General features: G+C 46.6%; 1 protein-coding gene and 2 long non-coding RNA genes across 5 annotated transcripts in view; 2 read left to right on the forward strand and 1 right to left on the reverse strand.

Moving 5' to 3' along the window:
* The window catches only part of Rfx8 (regulatory factor X8), a 61,455-nt gene extending 61,152 nt beyond the window's left edge, over positions 1-303 (reverse strand). For both annotated transcript variants that reach the window (NM_001447252.1, NM_001447251.1), the window contains 1 exon segment: positions 179-303. In NM_001447252.1, coding sequence (NP_001434181.1) covers positions 179-243 — 65 coding nt within the window. In that variant the 5' untranslated portion in view covers positions 244-303.
* Positions 180-27,211, forward strand: LOC108351918 (uncharacterized). 2 transcript variants are annotated; one of them, XR_015629091.1, is made up of 3 exons: positions 180-1,743; positions 24,516-24,589; positions 25,503-27,211. It is a non-coding gene; the product is annotated as an uncharacterized LOC108351918 (long non-coding RNA). The 2 variants fall into 2 exon arrangements; XR_015629092.1 differs by lacking the exon at positions 180-1,743 and adding an exon at positions 24,163-24,362.
* On the forward strand, positions 2,371-6,869 carry LOC148003700 (uncharacterized). The gene is made up of 3 exons (XR_015629093.1): positions 2,371-3,287; positions 5,435-5,497; positions 6,254-6,869. It is a non-coding gene; the product is annotated as an uncharacterized LOC148003700 (long non-coding RNA).

Here is a 27,211-nt window from a genome sequence, read left to right on the forward strand (position 1 = left end):
GAAGTGTGACCCTCCGGGACAGCTAGGTGGAAAACCCGCGCCGGATGCGGATCCGGGACTGTATGTGTGTGAGCCCGTGTCCTCCGCGGGTGTCTCCTGAACCAGGGGTGCTCCTCTCCCGTCCTCCGGGGCTCCCCGCCCGCTGGCAGCGCCCGCCCCGCGGCGTCCCGACGCTCACCACTGGATGATACCCCGGTGCAGGCCGCGGCCGCCCGCAGGGGAGGCCGGCACCGCCTCCGCCATGGCTCGCCCGGCGGGCAGCGAGCGGGGCACCGGTCCTCTCCGCCGTGTTTACTTTAGAGCGGAGGCGCGCGGGGGGCGCGCGCAGCCAGGGGGGAGGATGCTGGGCACACGCCCTGCACTCAGAGGTGCGGGTTGGGGTCGCCTCCACGCCCACCCCCACCAAAGGCCAGAGAGGCACCCCACATGCCGCCGCCCTTCCCCGCCCTGGCCAACTTTGGTTGGACTAACGGATCAAGCTAAGAAACAGCAGAGAAATACCCAAGTATATGCTTCCGGCCAGTTCACTGGCAGTGTTTGATCATCAAGGGTCTGTAACTGGTCAGCACTTGGGAATTATTTGATTATTTTGGCACTTTGAAAAATATTGACTTCTAGCCAACACCTCCTTCCTCACGAGGTTCAATATAATGGGGCCTGGATGGGGGTGCGACGGGGGAGGGAAGTTGGCCTGGGAAAAGTTCTCCTCTGGACCAGAGGCTGTGTCCCAGGTGGCCTAGAAGCTGAAAACAGAATCCCAGGAAGAGGGACCCCAGGTGAAGCTTGAAGTCAAGGTGGTGGCCGGTGGCCGCTGCTGCAGACTGATTCCTCCAAGCCTGCAGTCAGGACAAGGCCTTTCTTGCCCTGTGGACCCAAGTGTGTGTTAACATGACTGTTTTGTGACTGAGGGGCCAGCTGTCTCAGAAGCTCACATCTTTCTTGGGGAAATAGTCAATTGTATCCAGTGCTACTGGACAGGTACTGACCAAACACGTCAAGAGTCCAACCGTGGGGACATGACATTGGCTGCTCACTGGTTACAAGGACGTCTTAATCCAGATGAAAAACATACTTGCTAACGTCAACCCTCAACTTACGAATGAGTGAAGGCTTACTTATGAATGAATGAACAGCTGTCCACCAAGCATCTGAAGAGATGATAGACTCAAGATGACAAGGAGATGCAAGCCCAGGCTGTAATGGAATGACTTTTTTTTTTTAAGACTTATTTTATTTTATGTGAGTACGCTGTCTCTGTCTTCAGACGCACCAGAAGAGGGCATTGGATCCTACTACAGATGGCTGTGAGCCACCATATGGTTGCTGGGATTTGAACTCATGACCTCTGGAAGAGCAGTCAGTGCTCTTAACTGCTGAGCCATCTCTCCAGCCTTGGAATGACTTTTAAAAATAGAAAGCAAATGTTGATGAACAGGGAGAGAAGACTGGGACCCTTGCTTCCTGATGCTGGCAGTTTAAAGTGGAGCCATTGCTATGGGAAACACTGACTGCTCTGCTAACCGGGGTTAGCAAGGGACCAGGTGGTGCCCACTTCTAGATGCACTCAAACTGAGAGCAAGCACTGAAGTGTGTGCAGCCCCGAGTTCATAGCAACACCATCCATGGGGACGCCATCCAAGTGTCACGGACAGACAGATGGGCAAAGAAGATGTGGCATATCCCAACCATAATCCAGTATTCCTTCTGAAAAAGTAATGAGACTCAGACACGTGCTACAATCTGGTAGGATTTTAAAACTCTTACACTAATCCAGGGATGCCCCAAAGGGTGCTCCTCCTTACACATCTGGTCATCAAACTCAGAGAAAATAAATGGTAGTTGTCTAGCTGTATTTGGGAAGGGCATTTATTAATTAGGGAATTTGTATCTATCACGGTGGAGTTTCAGTCTAGCACAGTGGTTCTCACTTTGTGGGTTGTGAACCCCTCCATGGGGGTTGCCGAAGACCACCAGAAAACACAGATATTTACATTATGACTCACGATGGTAACAAAATTATGAAGTAGTGGCAAAAATAATTTTTTCTACTTAAAAGGGTGAAGCATCAGGATTGAAGACCCCTGGTCTTGCACAATGAAAACCTCTGGAGATAGATTGTCTCTGTTGGACAGTGTGTATATACTCAATGTTGTTGAGTAAATGGGAAAATGTTTTATGTGATACACACTGACCACCTTTTGAAACAAACACACCTATTTAAAAGCGACTTACAACAGCAGGGCAGAGATTCATTAAGACCATGAAAGGGGGGCTGGAGAGATGGCTCAGCGGTTAAGAGCACCCGACTGCTCTTTGTCATGAGTTCAATTCCCAGCAACCACATGGTGGCTCACAACCATCTGTAAAGAGATCCGATGCCCTCTTCTGGTGTATCTGAAGACAGCTACAGTGTACTTATATATAATAAATAAATAAAATAAATCTTTAAAAAAAAAAAAAAGACCATGAAAGGGCCAACTGCCTCCCACATTTGGGTACATCCGTTTGTGGCAGCCTCCCTTCCTTGGGAACAGCATCATTGGGTAAGCTTCCAAGGTGGTTCCAAAGGAGCAATTACAGGACATTCAAGGAAGAACCTTACCCTGAGGTGTGACTAAGTCACTGGAGCTGATACAGGATGGTGTCTGGGCCTTCTTGGGGACACTGCACTACACTGGGTGAATTCAGCCTTGTCCTCAGGCAGAATGTTCAGGGCTGGATTGAGTGGAGGGTCCGTGAGCTGATTCAGTCAACAAGTGGTACCATTGCTAATGTACTTTTCTCAGCTCAGTTTCTTTGTTCTTGAAAAGCTGATTTAAAAACCACCTGGTAGGGACAAACGATGTTGCATCATGCTCTCAGAGCTGGAGGCTGAGAGGGATTCTGGAGAGCATCCCTCAGGGCAGGGAAGGCCAGGTGTAGATGTAGGTGAGACGCTGGTCTCAGGCTCATCCAGGAGAAACAGCTGCCAGGAGAGAGGGGAGTAAGATGGCAACTTCATTGAAGAAATAGCAACAAGAGAAAAAATAAGGAGAGAACGGCTGGGAAAGACACCCCCACCCCCACGGCAGCTGTCTCCCAGCCAGCCCTCTTTCTCTAGTTGTGTCTCCAAGTGCAGCTAGGTCCTTTGCTGCTCCAAGAAGAGCATGGAGATTCCCCTTGTCGTTTATCCCTGGGCTTCCCTCAGTGAGCCTGTGGCTCCTGCTCACAGGTTCAGGGCAACAGAGGCCATGGCTCCTCCCATCCCAGAGGCTGCTTCATCATCAGCTCAACCCCCTGCCACTCAGGTAAGCGCGCAAGACACTAACTCCTGTCCACAGAGACCAGACATAACCAAGGCCAAGTGCCTGTCTGTCATTCCAGGCCTTGTTACCCCACTTGGATTGTGTAATGTTTGTGTGCCCAACAAGCACCAACGAGTTTCTGGCTTGTGGTTGGACATCGGCAGTACATGTGACACTGTGACTCTTGGGTTGACTACTGGTTTCTGCTAGTTGTTACTTCCAATGTGTGATGTTACAAAATGCAAACATTACCTCATTTTAGCCCAAAGCTATTGAGGCCTGTTGATTAAAGGACTCAGGAAATGAGGCCATGGGGTCGATTTCACACCCCAAGGGCCACCCGAGTCATGTGATCAAGCGTGTGACAGATTCAGACTTTGATTAGTTACATGCCAATGCTGTGACATTCTTAGAAGGTTTACCCTTGGCCTTTGCCTTCTTAATGGGCTAAGTGTGCAAAGGGTGCATGACTTCTTACCCGCAGAATATTTATGGCTTTTATTAGAGTCGAACATAAAACTACCTAAGTGCTAAGTAAAAAGTCTAGACACCATTTTCGTTTCAAAGGATGATTCACAGCAACTGACATAACGGAAACTTTGTAGCTGAAGGGACAGCCTGGCCCATGCTTCTAATACTCCCATACTAGAAAAGCCCTTTTCTGTCTGATTCTGACTCAACATCTCCACTGTCCTACACAAAGGGAAAGGAAATAGGTTTGAATGTTTCTATTATATAGAATCTCAGTTCTTTAAGCTGCATCTTATGCACACAATGCTCCTGGGACTGAGAATGTATCTCTTACAGCTACATTGACTTCTTTTTCCTCCTTCAGGCTAATTGGTCTCTAGATTATCCAATTAGTCTGGATTCACCTTCTGAGAGGGCAGCAGCTGGGCTTTCTATGTGCACAAAGCCACCTCTGATGATCCTGGGTGCTTAATTGTTCAATTCTTGCAATTATTCACGTTCTGGGGATGGACCCAGGTGCCTCCAGGCACTGATAGGTTTTTAAGTAAAGCTAATGAGCACACGGAAAGCACTGGGCCAGAGACTCACCATGTAGCAGGCAGTTGAGCAAAGGGGCCATTGCAGAGATCAGCCAGCTCGGACTGTCCATCTGGGCCTGCAGGACACTATTTAAACCAGTAGGCTACAGACTTTCAAGTTATATGTGTTAAAACTCTCATTGGAGAGTCAAAAGCATTCCTACATATTACCATTTTCATGGTCTGCACTTAGCCGTTTAATAGCTGGGTGTTGCCCCAGTTGAAATCAATAGGAACATTGAAAATCTAACAACATTCCCTCCTCCCCACTGGGTCTCACTGTGTTGCCTAAGCTATCCTGGGACCTCTGGGCTCAAGTGACCTCTTTGCCTCAGTCTCCTAAGTAATTAGGACTACTAGGTAGTAATCTAGGGTGCCACAGAGACACCCACTTGTCATAGAGGTCTCTGTCCTTTCTCCCATTCCCGGAGGCCATACAGAAAGCTGGCTATGTGGCGTAACAAACAACATTATCTTCAGAGGAACTCTGAGAATTCGAGGAATGAGAAGAGAAAGCCCTCATTTGTCACAGAAGGCGGCGCACATTAGGACTCAGAGCAGACCTCTCCAGAAGCCTGACAGAAAAATGAAGCAAAAGAAAATGGGAAGCAGCTTCCTCCTCTTCACAGGACTGGCAGCGGCTTGATCTGTGGTTGCATGGGAGCCATCAAACAAGGGGAGGCAGCAAGGCACCACCTCCAACTGTAACTGCTCACAAAAGCAGACATCATTGTCTGCCTTGTTGAGCAACTTTTAAAAGAATGGGTGAAAACCACACTAAACCGTTACTTTAGATGCGTGGAAATATTTTAAAGCGTTTTAAGGGCAAAGGGGTTATTTTGTAAAAGCGACTCTTGAACGGCAGCCCTGAGGCAAGATTCTTGGTCTTCCTCCTGCCTTATACTGTGGGTCACTCTTTGGTAAGAACCCCAGAAAACTACCGCTCGATCCCATCATTTTGCAAGGGATCATGTCCTCATACGGACCCCACCATGAAATGAGTTTTACCAAAGCCTCTCCACGCCACACACATGTATTTGAGATAGCTTCCTGTTGGTCATAGGATGCTCCCACTAATTACCCACTGGGATTCCCCTGCAGAAGGAAGCCGGAAGGAAGCATCATTTACAAGGACATCTGCCTGAACTCTGCTGGAGAACAGAGGTAAACACAGCCCAGTGGATGTCTGCAGATGGTTACAGTAGAGTGGGCTTTACAAGCCCCACTTTCATAAAGAGCCTGGCCTTCATAAATGCTGCCAACGCTAAGACCCCCACAAAGCCAGCCCACGGTGTAAATAGAGGCTGAGTCTCTGAACTGTGGGACCAGAAGAGCTTCTGACCTCAGATTTATGTATCAGATTTGGAACATTTGCATAGACATAATTAAATATCTTAGGGACAGGAGTCGAGTCCATTCACAACATTCATTTATGTTCTGCCTACACCGTATACACAGAGACTGGGTGGATTGTAAGTGGTTACACCCTGGTGTGTGAAAGATCTCCTCTCCTAGCAGCTCAATGTCAGCGATCAGAGAGGTTTGGCCTGTGACCCCTTTCACATGTGTGGCGTCTGGATTAGGTGTGCTTGGCTTTCATTGTCAAGGTCCAACTCTTTAAAGTTTTCACCCAACATAGCTGTGCCAGACTCCTGACACTGCCTGCCCACCCAGCGTGGTCACGGTTCTCAAAACAGTGCTCAGGGAAGCTGGGGAAGGGGCCACTGGAACCCAGTTGGGAGACCAGGAGAGACAGATGCCTGAGAGGTCTCTGGCCCCACAAAACCCAACTGCCTCTCCTGAAGTGAAGGACTGCGTGGGGTCTCTGTGCCCACTGGCAGACTGGCATTCCCCTTGAGCAAGCTCACTCTCCTTTTTGAATGTATGAACTTTTGATATTCTGTTGTTTCTCCTCTACAGGGAAAACTCTGAGATGCTCTTATACCAGCCACGAGGTGCTGTCTTAGGGTGCTGCAATGAATGACCATGACCAAAAGACAAGTTGGAGAGAAAAGGGTTAATTCGGTTCACACATGTCCTGATCATAGCCCATCACTGGAGGAAGTCAGAACAGGAACTCAAGTCAGGCTGGAATATGAAGGCAGGAGCTTCATGATGCAGAAGCCGTGGAGGGATGCTGCTTACTGGCTTTGCTGCACAAGACTTGCTCTCCCTACTTTCTTATAGAACTCAGGACAACTCTGCCCAGGGGTAGCATCACCCACAATGGGCTGCCCCCCCCATTGATCACTAATTAAGAAAAAGCCTTACAGTTGGATCTCATAGAGCCATTTCTTCAACTGAGGCTCCTTCCTCTGTGATGTCTCTAGCTTGTGTCAAGTCGACCCACAAAACCAACCAGAGCGAGGGCAGCATTCAGTCATTAGTTCACATACCAAACATCCAGGAAAACCCTGTGCACACCTTATGTGCTGGGGCTGGGAGACCATAGTAAAAGTATGTTGCAGTGTCTGTCTGTGGTATCTGGTAACTGCCATGTTTCATAGAGACGCAAAAATAAAATATGGCTACCCCACAACATGCCTCCAAAATAGAATATATTGGGTAATAGCTAGAGGCCCGAGAGGTCATGTGCCCAGAACCACAGGGATCCTACAGGGAACATCTGGATCATGGGAGCCATAATACCACAGAAAAAGCAGGAATGAATTTGAGATGAGAGGATGGTGGGGGCTGAGGTCCAATCATGCCCAGTCACGTGTGGCCATGGACGTCACTGGAGCAGTCATCACCCCAAAGCTCAAGGGCTTAATGAAGATGGCAAAGACTTGGAAGGGATTCTTATAGATGGTAACTGCCTGGGACAGCGTCTGCGTACGCCTATCACCTCTCTACAACTCTTACCGTGTGTCTCTTACCCACTCAGATAGTTGCCCTCCACACATGCGGATCTAGCCAACATTCTCAAGGATACTTACTCCTCAAGCGTTAGTAGATAGGACGCAGAATTCTTGGGCTGGAGTCAGAAATAGATAACACCTTCCTTCAAGGGCCTTTAGCCATCAATGTCTGAGAAGTGTTAGTGACATTTGCCCTCTGGCTTGTAGCAGAAGGTGCCCACACACAGGTACTCATTTGTCCCCAGTGGGCTAGGAAACAGATGGCTACAGCGGTTTCTCTTGGGCCTTGCTTCCTGCCTCGCATCCTGAGTCACAATCATACAAATACACATCCTCTGGTTTTCCGCTCAGCTCACACAGGAACCTGTGATTCAGTGGACTGAAACATGCCCAGAAGCTCCAACACTCTTAGCACCGAGGATTTCCCTGCTCCTGGACTTTTATTGTGCCTTTTAATCAAGAGTGAGATAACTTGGCAGTGAGTACAATCTGCTCAGGCTGGATCACTGAGTATGCATTTAAAGACGTTTTTACTTCTCCACCCTGCACACAACCTCTGCCTCATCACCCTCCTGCAGCCTCACCTAGGGCCTTAGCCCTCCCCACTCTCTAGGCAGGCTTTTCTCGGGGTCCCTCCGGGGCTGGAGTTCTTCTCCACTCTTCTCTGTCCCACCCTTTCCATCTCTCATTATTCCTAGGCTTGGAGTGATGAGGATCAGAACGAAATTAACGTGAATCCTGACTCAAGCTCTCGATGATGTCTACCTGTCACAGGGGCTCAAAGCACCCATCTAGCACTAAGCCTGGGGATGCCCGTCCCCCTCCCTCCACTGCAGAGTGCGTACCTGGTGACCTGGTCCTATCCTTAGTGCCAAGGCAGACGGAAACGAACTTACAGAATAGGAATTTTGTTTATTTTATTTTTGGACAGGTCCTAACATAATTCACACCCATGCCTGGCTTGGATGTATCTATTGTTTTAAAAATGTGATCCTTGAGAGTAAGCAGTTTGCTCACAATGTATCATTTTCATCTTTTCAATTGTAACAATCTGCCTTCACATTTGCTGCATCTGGCCTTTAGGAAAACCGCCTTTTGTGGCTAGCTGGGCTGCTCTTTCTCCTGGTTTACTGGTGCCCACTGTAATCTCCCTTTGTGCTGAAGGTCTTCCCAGGGGCTCCCAGTCTTCCCTTTGCCCTGCCTGTGGCTCATGTGTATCACAGCATTGCACAGACAAGACTCTAATACACGTCCTCTGCTTCACTGTCTTTGCCAGTGACAAAGACTAGTCTGGTGGCAGTCCCGATCTATACTGATATCCAGCAGACGTCTGTGTGGGCCAAGTAAGGGTCCTTAGCATGGCTGAGGGAAAGTCTTCAACACGGAGGTGGCAGAGCCGGAAGCTAAGCTGTGTGTGTGTGTGTGTGTGTGTGTGTGTGTGTGTGTGTGTGTGTGTTTAAGGTACTGTGTGTTGTTTGCGGGTTTGTTTCTTTGTGTCCTTTGCTATATCAACTCCTAGGCTTCTGTTTCTCAGGGAGGGGGTGGTGCTTTTGTTTGGAGCCCACCAGGAGCTGACACTTGTCACTTGAACTTCCTGACTTTGTTGGCTCTGCCAGGCACGCAGGGACCTTTGCGTTTGATTTCCTCTGTAAGGAAGAAAAACAAAACAAAACAAAAGTCTCAGTTTATCACTGGACTCAGCACAGGAAAACTTGTACAATGGACCCCAAACTCCCTCACTTAGGAAAGCTGTCTAAAGCTGTCTCAGCCAGGGAGGAGAGTTCCTCAAATCCAACAAAGGCCACTTTTCTTCCTGGAGAAAGCGGCTCTACCAGTAGCTGGGAGACATTCATGTGGAGGCAGATGGTTCAGTGGCTTCGTGAACCCACAAGCCAGTCAAGGAACGAAGGCTGTTAGGGTCCCCTGGGGAACAGAGCCATGTTACTGGGGCCACTGGAGGACAGCAGCTATGAATTACGACTTCTCTGACTAATCCACACGTTTGAAAACAGTGAGGCCATCAAGTGTTTAGGAAGAAGCCAGAAGTCCCCTCACGCACCCCCCCCCAGGGGGATCAGAGTCAGGGAGATAAACATCTGCCCTATCTTGCCTCACCCCTCCCTCTCCTATAGTCAGTAATGAGTGCCCATGGCCACCCCTCCCACAATCCCACCCATTGGTCCTTCTGACGGCTGTCTAGTGCAATTGTTAACCATCCAGATCTCACAACAAAAAGAACCTTCCTCCCCTCTCTTACCTCCTTTTGGATTAATTTAATATTTTTATCACTTCATTTTGAAAAAGGTCCTTGGGTTGAATGGCAGCATGGACTGTTTCTCTGCTGTTAATAATAATTACACAAATCACGGCATAAACAATTACCCCCTCGAAGTCTAACTCGGTTCAGCAGCCTCGCCCTGACGAGGGAAGCACACAAACGCTCCACCTGCCTTTCTACACTAGTGCGGTCTGTGTGCACTGCTCTCCAGTCTCACAATAATGGGATTTGGGGAGCATTCCCTAAACTAGTTTGGGAATGGTTAGGTCTCTTCAGTCTTGAAGTTTAGAGTCGCCCTTTGGTTGTGAGAAACTCGCTGTCTCCAAACGTCTCTCCTGTCCTTTGGGGGCTGTTACCAAGCGACAATAGATTGTCACCCTTTAAATCTCTCTTTATATATTTTCTCTCATTTTGTTTAACATATGAATTTTAACTTTGTAATTTTTTTTTCGAGAGTAGGAGTACTGTTTGGTCATTGTTCAAGTCTGTTGTATCACAAACCAGTAGCAGTCTCACCTATAATTTTGGCACTCAGGAATCTGAGATGAGTCGATTTTGAGTTAGAGGGTAGCCTGGGCTACATAGCAAATGTGTTCCTTATTTCATGAAAATACGAGCTTTTACTTTGGACTGCCCAGAAAATGTGCTCCTGGTCATGATTCTGTGAAAGCCGGACTGTCTGCCTTGCTCCACCTTGATGGAATGATATTTAAAGTCTTTTTGATGGAAGTTTGCTTAAAGGTCAACTTAAAATTTGTTTATTTTAGCTTTATGGAGGGAGGGTCTCCCGGAGACCAGGATCATGTCCAGTGTTGATATTTTTATCTACTGTCCTGTGAGGCCAGATGTTCAATACCTTCAAAATACAGGTGCTAGAATTCCCCTTGCCCACATAGAATCTTATTGGTTCTGCGGTAGTATGATTTTAATATAATTTTTAATAAATTAAAAAATCTCATATGTTAGTTTTTATTGGCTTTCTGTAAGAGTACTATTTTTCTGTGTTTATTGAGAAAAACCATATGATGACTCACCTTTATATTGGACAGCATTGTGTGGTGGTAGGAGGAGGTGTCCCCCATAAGTCCCTGGCATTTGAATACTTGGTCCTTAGCTGACCTTGGCACTGTTTGGGGGACTTAAGATGTGTGGCCTTACTGGAGGAAGTGTGCCCGGTGTGGTTGAGCCTTGGAGTTTCAAAAGACTGGCACCGGTGACAGGAACCTGATATAGCTGTCTCCTGAGAGGCCCTGCCAGAGCCTGACAAATACAGAGGCGGATGCTCCCAGCCAACCATTGAACTGAGAACAGGGTCCCCATGGGAGGAGTTAGAGAGAGGATTGAAGGAGCTGAAGGGATTTGCAACCCCATAGGAACAACAATACCAACCAAACAGAGCTCCCAGGGACTAAACCACCATCCAAAGAATACACATGGACAGACCCATGGCTCCAGCTGCATATGTAGCAGAGGATGGCCTTGTTGGGCACCAATGGGAGGGGAGGCCCTTGGTTCTGCCAAGGCTGGACTCCGTCCCCCCCCCCCCCCAGTGTAGGGGAATGTCAGGGCAGGGAGGTGGGAAGGGGTGGGTGGATGGGTGGGGGAGAACCCTCATTGAAGAAGGGGGAGGGGGAAGGGATAGGAGGTTTATGGACGGGAAATCAGGAAAGCAGATAACATTTGAAATGTAAATAAAAAATTATCCAACAAAAGACTGGCACCATTCCCAGCTCTCGGCTTCAGGCATGGGGTAGGAGATGTGAGCGCTCAGCTGCTGTTCCAGCTGCTCTGCTTGCCTGACTCCATGCTGCTCCACCATCGGTGGTGTGCTTTCCGCCTCTCTGTGCCTGTAAGGCCAAATAAACCCATTTCCTGATGCCGTGGTTATGGTGTCTTATCACAGCAATGGGAAAGTAACTAAGGCAGAGCAAATTATTCTAGCTGTCATTTTTGGATTAAACCCAATTTGATCAGATGAATCACGTCGTTAATACATTTGTCTATCAATACGGTTCATACCATCGACTGTGTTCGTCTCCCACCCAGACTTGAATGCTGAAATTACTCCTCAGTGGGACAAGATTTTGAAGGTGGGATCTAATGGATAGCCGAGGCTGTGAGCTTGGCAGAATTTAGAATTGCCTCAGACACCTGGGACCGTGTCTGTGGGGGATTTTCTAGACTAGGCTAAGTGGGGCTGGAAGACACATGCTAAATTTGGGTGAACCAGTCCATGGCTTGGAGTCCTGGACTGAATAAAAAAGACAAGTGTAGCAGGAAATATTTTTAAAAAAAGGATGTACCATCCCAGCTAGAGCTGGCTAATTTCTGGCCCCAGGGGTCTTACCACCTCCATGGCTGTCCCCAGCAGGGACGGCCCATCTCCTTAAGTTCCCAGTCCCATGCAAATGACCACCCATTTTGCAGTTAGCTGTCACAAATCCCTGTAACCAGACAAAATCAAAACTCTAGAGGCTTGTAATTTCTCAGTCAGATTTATGTCAGTAAATTCTCACCCCACAAAACATCCGCACAGTAAACTCAGAGCCAGTTGATATTGACATGAACTGCCCACCTAGATAAGACAATTGTCCTGTAATTATCCATCTCTTGTAAGACATCCATAGCTACGTGTGGCCATTTAAAGCCACACGGATCTGTGCTGTCCTCCATCTTCCTTCTCCCCTCTCCATACTCTCGGTCCCATCTCTAAAGTTCTCAGCCTGTCTTTCTTCTTTCACTGCTCGGGCATAGGCCTTGCCTTACCTTGTGCCTGCCCTCCGCTGCACATAGACCTCATCCCACAGAGAAAGCCAGCAGAGCCAGCGCGGCATCACTCTCTGCTTTCTGACTGTGGCTACTTGACACTTTGGCCACCATCTTGGCTTTCTGAGCGCGATAGACAGAGCCCTCAAACTGTGAGACGAAACAAACAAGTCTTCCTTTAACTTCACCTTTGCTGGGGTGTTTTGTCAGAGCAACAGGAAGAATAGCAATAGGAGCGGAGATCAGTCATGAATGTGAAGAGAACGCCTCCACCCACCTGTGAGTTAGGACGCATCCTTCTGTCTCCTCTGAGACCGTTGTACCGTATGGGTCTGGGATGCTTCCGAAGATGGCAATCGGGGTTCCAACATTAAAACACCTACAAGGTCTGTGGAGATGTCTTCATACCCTCCCATCCCCCGCCTCGGCACCAACTTGGGGAGCTGAACTTCCCTGGGAGGTTTTGGTGATCTGGGATGATATCTTTTATCCTCCTTATATTATCAGGCCGTTTTTTTTCTTCTTTCTCAAGAGTTCTTGCCACGTGATGTTAGACCCATTAATTTCTCAGTGGATAATCTGTTTATCTTACTGATTATTTGGTTTTCTTAATCTTTTCTGTTTTTAAAAAAATATTTAGAGGGACTAATCTTTATCTTTTCCAGACTTTTTTCTCTTCTTTTTTAAAATTTTTCAAATCTTACTATTTTGAACTATTTGGAAAATTATCATTGCATGTGCATGCAGGGTGTGTGTGTGTGTGTGTGTGTGTGTGTGTGTGTGTATGCATTCATGGTGTGGTGTTGGTATGTGTGTGTGTGTGTGTGTGTGTGTGTGCATGCACGATGGGTATGTGTGTATCTGTGTATTCATGCTGTGTGCGAAAGTGCATTTGTGTGTATGTATGTGCATGCATGGTGTGGTGTGGGATGTGTGTGTGTGTGTGTGTGTGTATGTGTGCACATATGTGCATTTTGTGCGTTTGGTGGTGCGTGTGCCGTGGCACTCAAATGAAGGTCAGAGTTGTAAAACTTCGTTGAGTCAACCCTCTCCTTCCACGTTCATGTGGATTCCGGGAGTTGAACTCAGGTCTCGAGGCTTATATTGCAAAGTTCTTCACCCATGAGCTACCTTGCTGGCCACAACTAGGGGGCTGCAGAGGCGGCTCAGTGGTTAGGAGCGCTTGCTGTTCTTGCCAAGGATCCAAGTTCATTCTCCAGTATCCACACCGAGGGGCACAACTGCCCGACACTCCAGGTCCGGGGTCGCCTTTAGCCTTGGGCCCTCCTACGCTCTTACGTGCTCATGCCAACCTCCATAAGCACATAATTTAAAACTGAAATATATCTCTAAAAATGCTCTGTGACTGTTATCATTATATTACTTATGTGATAAATAGAGCAGCTAAGGAAAATCCTTGATTCCGGGCTACACAGTGTTCTTTCCCTAGCGACTCTCGTTAGATGCTGGATGCCGCTGTGACCTTCGGTGTCCAGGGTAGGCACTGGGGGGCTGTGAATGGAATTCTTCACCCTGCTGCATGTTACTCCTGCCCAGAGAACACACAGCTGACACCTTCCAAACACAACATTTAAAGACATGTATTGCTTCTTGGGAACTGAGGAAATGTGGTCATATTTCTGTCTCTGCGCCAAGTCTCTCCCAACGGGGTTTCTGCTGTCCTACCCAGTCCTCTCTCCTGCCTCTCTTTCTAGTGCAGCTTGAACTTGGCCTCTGAGTCAGTGTCTGCCGGTTATTAATTAATTATCTTAATTAATGGCTTCATTTAAAATTATTGAATTATTACATTCTGATTGCAAATGCCCTTATACCACTAATTTTCTGCATTGGGCTAAGGGCTTCCTGTATTGGTTCCTGCTGACGTGAAGGGATGAATCCTACTTTTCTCCCAGCCAAGTGCTAGCTGGCCTGACACTACTTAGCTTCAGACAAGATCGGGTACGGTCAGGGTGGTGTGGTCACAGACAAACCCATGATTTTCTAACAAGTTATCTGGTGCATTTCTAAACAAAGGGGACTGCCTCCTTTTCACTGTGGAGACAAGGCCTCTTCTCTCTACTTGGGTAATGTGGGAGAAGTAATCGGCCTCGGCGAGCAACTGTTTTGAGGCACAAATAAGGGAGGCCCTGCTGTGAGTAGAGCATCAGAATCCGGTTGGGAGACCATTTGTCCCAGGTGAACTGCAAAGGGCTCGTGTCAAATTTTATGTCTCCTAACATCACAGAACACGCAATGTCACCCTCCTTCGGAGCCCGAGTGACATCACACACAGTTTCTCCATCCTGGACACACCTCCACTTCCCCTGGTCCTCCCCGGGCCTGGCTTCCTTTGATCTGAAAGTCCCCTTTGGCTGGCCCTTTGGATACTGAAAACCTCTCAGGCCTGCTTGACCTAGGATAACACCAAGAACTCCTGCATGAATCAGGAGTGTGGGGGCAGCAGGCTAGCTCAGGTCCCACTGGGAGGCTCAAGCCAAGGGAAAAACTGCTGAGAACACTGATTGCTACTCCAGACAACTGGGGTGTCAACATAGAACATTCAGAAATTAGTACTGAAGGCACAGTGCCAAGCAGGAGGCAGCTGGGGGAGTATTTTACTGGGCAGTATTGTTACTTCGTCTTGTTTTTCTTTTTCCCCCATTTGCTTTGTTTGTTGTTGTTGTTGTTGTTGTTGTTGTTTGGGGTCTTTTTTTGTGGGGAGAAACTAGGGACCCACTTGGTAGCCTAGCCAGGCCTTGAACTCTTGATTCTTCTGCCTCAGCCTCCAAAGTAGTAGGAATACAGGCACAAGCAGTTTTGTCCTGATAATTTACCACCATGTGTCTGTGCATGTGCTTTCGTGTGTGTGTGTGTGTGTGTGTGTGTGTGTGTGTACATATGTATGCCTTAACACATACACACAATCTGTTTAGTCTCAATAATGTTACTCGTATGTATGCTTTAGGGCTAACTATTCAGGAAACCATAACTGGAAAATTAACCAATAACCCAGGGCTAGTAAAGTCTTGGATCTTGGAGGAGAACCTGTAACCTCCACTTTACTGAAGCAACAGAATCCTTAACTATATTCTATACATCTGTCCTTAGGCCTACAGAGAAGCGTAGGCCTCACCCCTCACCAAAGAAATGTCTCTTTGCAACAGACGAGACTTCTGCAGAAACCCACAATCCATCAAAATGCAGAGCTGTGGAAGCTCTGATACACTCACAAAACCACCCTGCACCTAAGGCTCTGGAACATGGTGGAAGAAGGGCCAGAAAGATTCTCAGAACCAAAAGATCGAACACCAAAAGAGTTTGCTGTGTGAATGTGACTCCCACGACGCTACACCCATGAGGTCTCATCAGCATGACCTCCTAAACACTCCTAAAGAGACATCCATCATTCCAAAGAGGATGGAGAAAAACACAAGGCCTCAGCCCTACACAAAGAACTACCGGGAACTAAAGCATGCCAAGAGCAGGAGAAACAGTCTTCCCCAGGGAAGAGAACACAGACAAAGTACCAAATGGTCCACACTGAAAACATACGTATAATTGTGAGTTTAAACCATGTCAAATTACATCGTTCAGAGGGTAAGAACACAGATTTATTTAACACGCCATTAAAGCTTATCTTCAAAAAAGAAGCCATCTTAGTTAGGGTTTTATTTCTGTGAAGAGATACCATGACCAAGGCAGCTCTGATAAAGGCAAAACATTTAATCAGGGATGGCTTAGAGTTTCAGAGGTTTAGTCCATTGTCATCATGGTGGGGAGCATGGCAGCATGCAGGCAGACTTGGTGCTGGAGGAGGAGCTGAGAGCTCTACATCTTTATTCGAAGGCAGTCAGGAATCGATAATCTTCCTCAGGCAGCCAGGAGGAGGTTCTTTTGGACTGGGTGGAGCTTCAGCATAGAACACCTCAAAGCCCACTCCCACAGTGACACACTTCCTCCAACAAGGCCACACCCACTCCAGCAAGACCACACCTACTCTAACAGGGCCACACCCACTCCAACAAGGCCACACCTTCTAAGAGTGCTATTCCCTGTGGGACAAGCACATTAAAACCATCACAGAGGGGTTGTGGATTTAGCTCAGTGGTAGAGCGCTTGCCTAGCAAGAGCAAGGCCCTGGGTTCGGTCCCCAGCCCCGAAAACAAACAAACAAACAAACAAACAAAACCATCACAGAAGCCAATTCTTTATTCAAGGGCTAGCGATACATTAATACTTCAGTGCAGAGAATTTGCAAGCATGCTTCCATTTCAGTACTGCAAAAACAAAAACTTTCATTAGCCAGGAAAGGCCTGCTGAGATGACTTTGCTCAGAGTATTAGTTGTCCTGGGAAACCATAACAAAATGCCACATGCAGGATGGCTTAAACACCAGACATGTATTTTCACAGTCTAAGATTTGGGTGTTGGCAACGCTGGCGCCTCCTCAGGCCTTCTTCTTGGTTTATCTATCGTAGTTTCCTCTCCCCTGCTCCTGTGCACGCGCTTCTCCCTCTGTGTCTGTGTTCACCTTTTTAATGAGGACATAGGTCATATTGGGTTAGCGCTCACCCCAGTGACTTTATTTTAACTTGATCAGCTCTGAAAGGCCTCAGGTCCAAATGCATTCCGAGGAACGGGGGATCAAGGCTTTCACTTACAAATTCTGGGACGCAACCCACAGTTTACCCTCTAACAATAAGTAGTGAACAAAACTGTCCAATGTCCTAGGGTGGAAAGGAGAACACTATCTCTGATATTTAAGAAATACTTTTGTTTTAATTCTTCATCTGCCTCTGTGTGTGGTTATGTGCAGATGGATGTAGTACCAATGGAGGCCAGAAGAGGGCGCTAGACACCCTAGCGCTAGAGTTAACAGGTAGTTGTGAGCCACCTTGGGTACTAGGAGCAAAATTCCAGTCCTCTGGAAAAGCAGCAAGAACTCTTTTTTTTTTTTTTTTTTTTGGTTTTTTTTTTCGGAGCTGGGGACCGAACCCAGGGCCTTGCGCTTCCTAGGTAAGTGCTCTACCACTGAGCTAAATCCCCAGCCCCAAGAACTCTTAACCACTGGGCCATTTCTCTCCTCCTGGCATAACATGTCTTAAAGTGGACGGAACCATTTGCAAATCTATTGGACGAAGATCAAAAGAAGCCCTGGACCATCACCAACTGTCATCAGTAACTCCAGGAAAGGTGCAATCCTGGAACCAGTCAGAGCCAGTTCAACAATGTCCCCAAATGCAGTCACTCTTTGATCCTATTTCACATGTACACTGCATGGTCACTAGCCTTGACCTCCTTCATTTTGTGGGAACATGTGACACATGTGTACACCGACTGCATGTCAACAGCCTTGACCCTCCTCAGTGTGGAAAAAAACCACATGGTTCATATGTATACTGCACGGTTGCCAGCTTTGACTCCCTTAGTGTGTGGGAACATGTGATTCACATGTACACCTCATGGTCCTTGACCTCCCTCAGTGTGGGGGAACACACGATTCACATGTGTACCACATGGTTGCTAGCCTTGACGCCCCTCAGTGCAACCTTCCAGTGGATCTGCAAAATCCACTTACTAACACTGAACTGTTTTGTTGGTAGCTTCAACTTACTTGGAAATTTAAAAGTCATGGGCTGAGAGAGAGCTCACAGTCAACGCACACTTGGCAGCTCATGGCCACACATAACTCCAGCCTCAGCTTCAGGGGATTGGTGCCATCTTTGGGGGGGGGGGAGAGAGAGAGAGAGAGAGAGAGAGAGAGAGAGAGAGAGAGAGAGAGAACATTAATAAATGAATTAAATCTTTAAAAATCACTATAAAACTCCAGGTATTCACTTATTTACTTAGTCCCAGGTTCAAACTGAGCACTGCTCTGTGTAAAGATAAACTTAAGAAATGAACTCAATTTCCCCCTAAATACTTGTTTACTTCCACAAGAGTTCTTTTCACACACAGGTGTCCGTTAAGACCTAATCTTCGTCCTAGCTCTTGGGATAGTAGGTTCTCTGAACCTGCCTTCCCGGCTAATGCTACACTGGCTGAGACTGGCTTTGGTGAGACCTTCAGCGTTCAGTCACCTCCACATTCCCCAAGTAAGGCCAAGTGAATGAAGCACCGTTGTCCTTCTCCGTGGTTTATAAAGTGGAAATATTTTACCATCCGTTTTGGAACACTTCGGTCGCACACTTTAGTTTTGCCTTCCACAGACTTGGACTTCCTGATGCTCTCTAAAGACAACGTTCACTGCCTGTTCAATAAGCAGCAGGGGTTGCATTACCCCACTCCAGCTGGAAACAGTAAGCAATGGGTAAAAGTCTATGGCCTGCCTCACACTGCATGGGTTACCAGTGTATTTTCCTGGAAGTGGAATTGCCGGGTTAAAGACCATGTGTGCTTGATTTTTTTTATTTTTGTTTTAATTTTCTTTATGTACAGGTGTCTGTGTGAGTGTGCTTGGTTGGGAGTGTGCAGGAGTCCCTCGAAGTGAGATGACGGGGTCAGATCCCCTGGAGATTGTGAGCCATTTTAACCATGGGCCCTGGGAACAGAACTCAGGATTCTGTAAGATCAGCAGGTGCTCCTAACTGACGGGACATCTCTCCAGCCCTATGTTTAAAATTTAATATGTCAGGTTACTCTAATCAAAGATTATCATAGCTTTTCTTGCCATGCACCATACAGATGCTTGCCCACTTCTGAATACCCTACCCAGCCCCATTCTACTGGACAGCAGACAGTTCATGTTTGTACTTAACACATTACATGTTAGTGATCAGTGAGCCACTCCCTGGTACCTTCTCACACGTGCCCTCTTCTTCTCCGATAGCCTCTGGCTTTGTAGCCCCACCCTGCCTTCAAGCTGGGGTCCTCTCCAGTGCAGGATGATAGGTGTGCACTGTTCCCCAATGGTTCTGTTGCTTGGTGTTTGCATGCTCTTTTGTGAATTGATTACATTTCTTAACTCTTTTTCTATCACAATGATTGATCTTGTAGTGATTCAAAACAGACCTTCCTATAGGAAGGACTGTAATTTGTGTAGTAACTGTTTCAGTTAGAAACTATTTCCCCAGGGTTGGGGATTTAGCTCAGTGGTAGAGCGCTTGCCTAGCAAGCGCAAGGCCCTGGGTTCGGTCCCCAGCTCCAAAAAAAAAGAAAAAAGAAAAAAAAAAAGAAACTATTTCCCCTTAGTTTTTCTTTTGATTGATGGGTTGGTTAATTTGGTTTTGGTGAGTTCTTGCCATGTGTAAGTCATGCATATATATATATATGTATATGTATATAATATAACATATGTAATAAAATGCTGTTGCACACATGTATATATGTATATGTATGTTGCATATGTATATATGTGTGTATATGTATATGTATACATATACTTATAGGTATATATATGTGTATCACTTGGCATCATACTAAAATAATTATATATTTTAAAGTAATTTTTACAGGGATGTAGGTATCACCTGCACAATACTTTGGAAGTTGGGTAATGATAAAATAACAAATTTAAGTACAAAACCAAAAGTCAATTACATAGCCATCTGTGGTGTCAAGCCAAGAAAAAAAGATGTCTGACGGAAAAAACAAAACAAAACAAAACAAAACAAAACAAAATGGAAGACTGAAAAATTTCCGAGGATATACGTAAAGAAACGGGAGATGATGAGAGCAGCAATTAGTTCCTTCCGAGCCTTCCCACCAGTGTAATTGATCTTGAAAAGCTGAAGTCTCTGGAAAAAAGAAGGGCTTGGGAAAGTGGGCTGATTTTGTTTTAAAAAAATGCATGAAGCCCTTTGATAATAACGGCTTGTTTGGGGAGACGCCAGGAATTGAGATTTAGCCACAAGAACAAAACTAAAGTGTCTTATGTCATGAAACAAAGTAAACATGTTCAAAGGAGAAGGCCATCAGCTGCCCAGCTATTTTCCAAGAGCCCCTTTCCAACCACAGTGGCAGCTGTGACCAGGAGTTATCTGGGTTCCCTCAGCATGGGGAGAGAACAAGTCTGAACTCACAGCCAAGAAAAACTCAAGGGACAAACACTGACCATAAGACAAAATGTCAAGCTAGCTTTTAAATGTGTGGAGTGTGGGTCTGAGGTCCTGAAGTTCAGGACCAAAGAGGTAAACCTATCTTGTCGCTATTGCCTCTGCATTTCCCAAGCTCCACTGGAAAATTCTGCAGGCTCCTCAAACAGCAGGGGCTCAGAGGCAGCCTCCAGCCTGGAATCCGGGCTGATTGCAGTTTCATTCACCCTGATGTCAGGACAGAAAAGCTGGAGTTAGCCTGGACACCAGTACTGCCTTGTTTCCTGTGTTTTATCTAAATAACAGACATGCCATTTTCTCTTCCAAGCTTTCTCCATTTCAGGTGAAAGCCAGTTTGATGACTCAGTGGTTAAGAGCACTGACTGCTCCTCTAGAGGTCCTGAGTTCAATTCCCAGCAACCACATGGTGGCCCACAACCATCTGTAATGGGATCCAATGCCCTCTTCTGGTGTGTCTGAAAGCCAGTTGGTCCTTTGACTGTGATGCCCTTTCTCCCTCCCTTCCTTTGAAAAAAAAGAGATGTTATCTTATTTTTAATTGTCTGAGTGCACATAAGTGCTGATTCTCTCAAGGGTCAGCAGACAGCAGGAGCTGAAATTACAGGTGGTTGGGGGTCACCTGACATGAATGCTGGGTACCGCACACGGGTCGTCTGTGAAAACATCAGAGCTGCCTCTCCAGCCCCTCTGTTCTTTCTTCTAAAAACAAACACACTTTCTTTTTAGTACATTTTTCTTCATTTAGTGTGTATATGTGTGTTCCCATAGGCACATACAATGCCACACATGAAGGTTGGAGGGCAACGTGAGGGAGTTAGTTCTCTTCTACCATGTAGGTTCTGAGGATCGAACTCAGTTCATCAGGTTTGGCAGTAAGTACTCTCACAGAACGAACCATTTCTTTGACCCTGACAACAATTTTCAAAGGAATGTTTTTCTGTCATTGGCTTTATGATGGCTGCTTGCATTTGTTGATCTGGGTACTTTCTTTTTAAAAAAATTTTTTTTACAATTATTGTTTGTTTATTTTTTTTTTTTTGAGACAAGGTTTCTCTGTGTAGCTCAGGCTGTCCTGTCACTCTGTTAGACCAGGCTGGCCCTGAACTCATAGAGATCTGCCTACCTCTGTCTCTTGAGTTCTGGGATCAAAATCACCGCTGCCCAGACTTATTTATTTATTTATTTATTTATTTTGGTTCTTTTTTTCGGGGCTGGGGACCGAACCCAGGGCCTTGCGCTTCCTAGGCAAGCGCTCTACCACTGAGCCAAATCCCCAACCCCTATTTGTTTATTTTTAATATAAATGTTTTTATTCAACATATTTTGATCATGCTTTCCCCTCCCCCAACTCCTCCAGGTCCTCTCTACCTTTCCCCTCCCCCAACAACAGGCTCTTTCTCTTCTCTTTTCAAAAGAACACACACACAAACAAAACTCAAACCAGCCAAACAAAAGCAAAAAACCAAGAAACACATACACACAGCACATCAAAATCAGAAACTAAAATGTTTAAGCAAGAGACCAACAAGACAAAGAAAGCACAAACAACTCAGTATGAGACAAAAAGACCATTGAGTTTGTTTTTTGTTGGCCAACTACTCCTGGGCATGGGATGTCCCTGGAGTGTGTTTGATATATATACCCAGTGAGGCTCCGTTGTGAAAACGTTCGCTTTACCAGGGCTCGTATTGTAGATCGCTTCTTGGTTAGGGGTGGGGGCCAGTGTCCTTTTCCCCTCTCAGCTCTGGGACCCTGTCTGAATAGAACCTGTGCAAAGCCTGTGCGTGCTGCTGCAGCCTCTGTGAGTTCAGATGCAATGGTCCCGTTGTGTCTGAAGGACACTGGTTCCTTGGAGTTCTCCATCTCCTCTACTTCTTGCAATCTCTCTACTTCCTCTTCCACAGAGATCCCTGAGCCCTGAAGGGAGGGTCTGATGGAGACATTCCTTTTAGGACTGTGTGCTCCACTTCTCTCAGTCTCTGCACACTGTCCAGTTGTGGGTCCGTTAATTACCATACGCTGCAGGAGCTTCTCTGAGGATGGCTGAGCACTGAGCTCACCGATAATGACCTCCTGTTGTGCCTGCTTTCCTGACAATAACATTGTTGCATTCTTCGTGGCCGAATAAAACACTGTTGCATGTATGTGACTGTCCTTTCCTTCATCCATTCATCCCTCGACAACAGCTAGAATAACCCTAAACTTGGCTTTGTGTCCAGCTGCTGGAAGAAGAATGATCTGGTGTGGTAAACTAAGAATAGGTACAGGTAATTACATTTGTAATTAAGTGTGCTGGAACAAGGTCCGGAATGGAGTCGCCTGAGGGGACTTCTAAATGCTTGTGAAAAAACTCCAAGAAAACAAGAGTCTTGTGACCTCATTTTTCTTCAAAACACAGACTTTTTCCTGAAATGTGTTCCATGCTCCTCTCAGGTGTGACAGAGAGAAGTGATTTACTTTATTACAGCTGATGAGTGTTATTTGTTTACATGCCCCTGTGGGAAAACATGGTCTTGCCATGTGCAATTTGTCCTTGTGATTGGATGCTTCACTCAGGTCACGCCGCTTTAACCCTCAGAGTATAAATTGACCGCCTCTCTGAAAAGGGTGCTATTGCAGGAGACTTCAGTCTGCTCTCTCACGGTCACACTGCCAACTAGAGAGGTAAACATAAATGTAGCCCTGAGCTCCATTGTTATTTATAGCTCTTAATAGCTCTCTTAAAGTCAATAAAATAAGATAAAGACCAAGGTTGTTCTTGCCCATTTAGACCCGTAGAGAAGGGGACTGACAGCTGGCTATTTAATGCCAGCAGCCTCCATCCATTAGTTAGATGCTATCTGCCTTCTTGCTGTGGGAAGCTGGGGAGAGCAGAGCTCACCTCAGAATCACGGTGTTTGCTACCTCACTGAGGGAGAAAACATTGGTTAACTCAGGTTCTGCAGAGGTGACAGCTTTGCAGACGGGAGTCAAAACTAACATCCTTCAACGTATCAGGACCCCAAAAATGGCTTTTGATTTTGAGGCCTTTGTTTCATTGGGAGAGTGAATGGCAGTTGTGAAGGGAAGAGGAAAGGCTCAGGAATCCTCCTTCAAGGAGCCTCCTCTGCTTGGCCTACTGAGAGGGAGATTACACACAGCTTAGAGCCAGGCTCTGCTGGCTCTCCCTAGAGGGACAGCTGCAGAAAAGCAATCAGACTGTCTTAGCTGCAGTGTCCCCAATGCAGACTGAGAGACACCATTTCCTGTCTCTCGTGGCTGGGCCCCGAATACTGCTTGATTCAGCCTTGGGTTTCTGACATTTGCAGGAAGGGGGAAGATCGGGGAAAACAGAAGGGAGCTGGATTGTCCTCTTGCTTACGGCTGCCGATGTTTCCTAAGCCAGTCCTTGGTCTCTTTCCAATGTTTGTATTACAGTGCAGGATCTTTCTGCATTATTTTCCCTTAAAGCACTGACTGGAACCCACTTGTAGGAATGGGTGTCTGTAAGACAATCAGCCTCAGAGATCGAAGGGATGGCACCAGGCTGCAAAGAATTCATCTTCGATTACTAAACCAGCAGCCCATTGTTGAGCACAGAGATTAAGAAATCATTTTAAGGTCTTAGAGGGCATCTGTCTTAGTCTACTCCCTGCTGCTATAACAAAATGGTGGGGATAGGTAATTAATACCGAGGAGAAGTTTGTTTGACTTGTAGTTCTGGAGACAGGGAGGTCTAAGAGCATGGGCCAGCAGAGGGACTCTGCTGAATGATAGCAGGGGCACCAGGTGGTGACAGAATCAGCTAAAGTCTGTCATTGACATCAGTGTCATCATGGGGTATCATATCTACTTCTTAACTCCGCCCCCAACCCACCTCAAGTAACAGAAACATGACTGTGGGGTTTACATTTTCCACTACAGGAACTTTTGTGGGTGACATTTAATTGATAATAACAGCCAAGGGAAACATGAAGCTGCCACTGATCCGGCTGTGTTGATGCAGAGGCTAAGACCTTACACTTGTTCATCATCGTGCAAGACATACGTGTTAATTACCTATGAGCCACTGGGCTCTGTGTGGGACAGCGGTAAGACCTGGGTCTTCAGTTCAGTGAGCTGAAAATGGGACCCTGATAAGGGGGTGAAAATCAGTGTCATAAGAACAGTAGAGAAACCGTATTAGACTTTCACATTTAATTATTTACTCTTTCTTTTCCTTTTTTTCTTTTTTCTTTTCCCAGTTTTGATGCAATCTCTACAAGAGACTCCAGGTACCATATGATAGACAGCCTACCGGGCTCTCTGGAGCTACCAGGTAAGCACAATAAGGCTTCTATGCATAGGATGTGATGAAAGCCCACGGGATGCCATGCAGGCCCCCAGGAGGAAGGTTTAGAGAAACCAGTGTTTTGCTAGGATTAACCTGCTTAGGGCTTAGCCTTGTGACAGCAAGCAAATAGATCCCACCGCTTTTCAGCTTTTTCTCCCGAAAGAGAATTTGGCATTTTTTCCCCCTTTTCTACTGAGTGCGTGCTCCGTCCTCCTGTGAAGTCAGAACACCTTTTCTGTCCAGTGCCTGGATTGTAGCATAGTGCTGAAGACCCCGTGGGAATGAGGGGGTTATGAAAACCAATGGGAATGGGGAATTCTGGGGCTGGCTCTAGACCGTCCCCAGATGAAAGCGCAGGAGATCTGCATGCAGACCCCGCCCCCCGCCCCGCCTCTCCAACCCCCACCTCGCACCTCCCCCACCCCTTATCCCCCGCCCGCACCCCCATCCCACCCCCACATGGAGGAATTGAAGACCCGGAACATCAGCACATTGGCTGCTACTGATTCTAGCAGAAGTTTGGTCTTAATGAGACTCCCAGGAGAGTCTCCGGATGCTTGTGAGGGAATTGAGAATCGAAACCCTCTGAGTGACAGTGTGCCAGCCTGTGGATTTCAAGAAGGGTGCTGGGGTACTCTCTCTGAAACCCACCAGAGCGCGCGGCCATCCACGACATGCAGCCAAGGTGTTTTCATAGGATCACGGAGCACTGAGTGCCTTTCGCCTCATCTCTCCTTCCTGAGGCAAACGCTAGGAGCCATTTGAAGCTTGATGCCCCATACGCCAGGCTCAGTACAAAACCAGATATGAGGGCACAGCTGCCTTCTGGTAAGACGGACACTAACAGATGTGCAGAAAGTGTAAAACAACTCTACTGTGTTTTCCTTTTCCTTTTCAGATAAAGTCACGTGTCCCAAGATATCCGTGAACCAGCTATGCAGAACGTCCTCGGACTTCAAATCTTCCTCTGAGTGCTTGGATTACAAGAGTGTGCCATCCTGGCTGTTTTGCAGGAATGGGGCTCTAAGACAGAGCCTTGTGTGCTAAAACCTCAGCCCCTGTTAACATTTTCCTGACTTGCCTTGGTTTTTACTTAAGTCATGGATTTGTTGTTTTAAAGGTTAATTTTTAAATTGTGTGCATATGTGTCAGGAAATACACGAAAATGTGTGCGAAGGTGCTCCGAGTCTAGAAAGGGATGATCTAGTCCCCTGGAGCTGGAGTTACAGTTGTGAGTTCCACAGTGTAGGGGCTGGGAGCCCAACTGTGGACCTCTATAGAGGAGCTGCTCCATCTCTCTGGCCTTCGATTTTTTTTTTTTAAGAGAAAATGGATGCCGGGTGTGGTGGGTGTACGCCTTTACTCCCAGGCCTCGGGATGCAGAGGCAAGCAGATCTCTGAGTGTGAGGCCAGCCTGGTCTACAGAGCAAGTTCCAGAACATCCAGAAATACACAAAGACACCTATCTCAAAAAAAAAAAAAAAACAAACAAACCAAATAAACAAAAAGGAGTAAATTAATAAAGCTATTTTTCAAAAAATCCCAGTTCTAAAAAGTTAACGACAGAACACACACACACTACACACACACACACACACACACACACACACACACACACACACAGTTTGAATAAGAAATGCCTTGAATAGGCTCACGTATATGTGTGTGTATGTGTACATGGATGTGCTCATGTGTGTATGTGTGTGTGTGTATGTACATGTACAAGTACACATGTGTATTGGTTGCTTTTGTCTTTTGAGGCAGACTATAATGTTACCCTGATTGGCTTAGAACTCATTATGTAGACCAGGCCGGTAGTGAACTCATAGAGATCCTCCTGCTTCTGTCTCCCAAGTTCTGATATGAGAGTACTGACGAATACTTGATACCAAGTACTGACACTGCCCCCAGCAATAGTCGAACATTTGGTTCTCAGTGAATTGTACTGTTTGGCAAGGTTTAGATGTGGCCTTGTTGGAGTAAGAGTGTCACTGTAAAACGTCTTGCTTTTTTAAAAAAATATTTTTTATCTGTGTATTTTACATATATGAGTCTGCATGTACATCTGCATACCAGAAGGTGGCATCGGCTGTGAGCTGACATGTGGGTCCTGGGAATTGAACTCAGGATCTTCAGAAGAGCAGTGAGGGCTCTTAAACACTGAGCTATCTCTCCAGCCCTGAACTCTTGCTACTTTTGTTCTCTCCTTCTCTCCCCCTCTCCCTGCTTTGAGCTTTTACCTGCCACCAGGATTCCTTGCCATGGTGAACTTACCCCACTGGAATCGTAAGTTCAAACAAACTTTCTTCTATAAGTTGCCTCAGTTGTGGTGTGTGGGTTGATGTCATTATGCATGTGAAGGCAGATAAGATAAAATGGGGTCTGTCATTGGACAAGAAGGAAAGGAGGTGGGAACAGAGGTTTTGGAAGGGAGCGAGAGGCAGAGAGAGGGGAGTGAGGAGGAAGGAGCTGAGAGAACATGGCAGCAGATGTTAAGATGCTTCTCTGCGCATAGGTACTGGTTTTATGACTATTTTTAAGGGACGGGTGTGTACAGGATGTTGTATTGTCTAGATGGGCAAATTATATCATATTGATTGGATCAGA

This window comes from Rattus norvegicus, chromosome 9, assembly GCF_021556685.1.
Source record: "Rattus norvegicus strain SHRSP/BbbUtx chromosome 9, alternate assembly SHRSP_T2T, whole genome shotgun sequence".
Classification (NCBI taxonomy): Eukaryota; Metazoa; Chordata; class Mammalia; order Rodentia; family Muridae; genus Rattus; species Rattus norvegicus.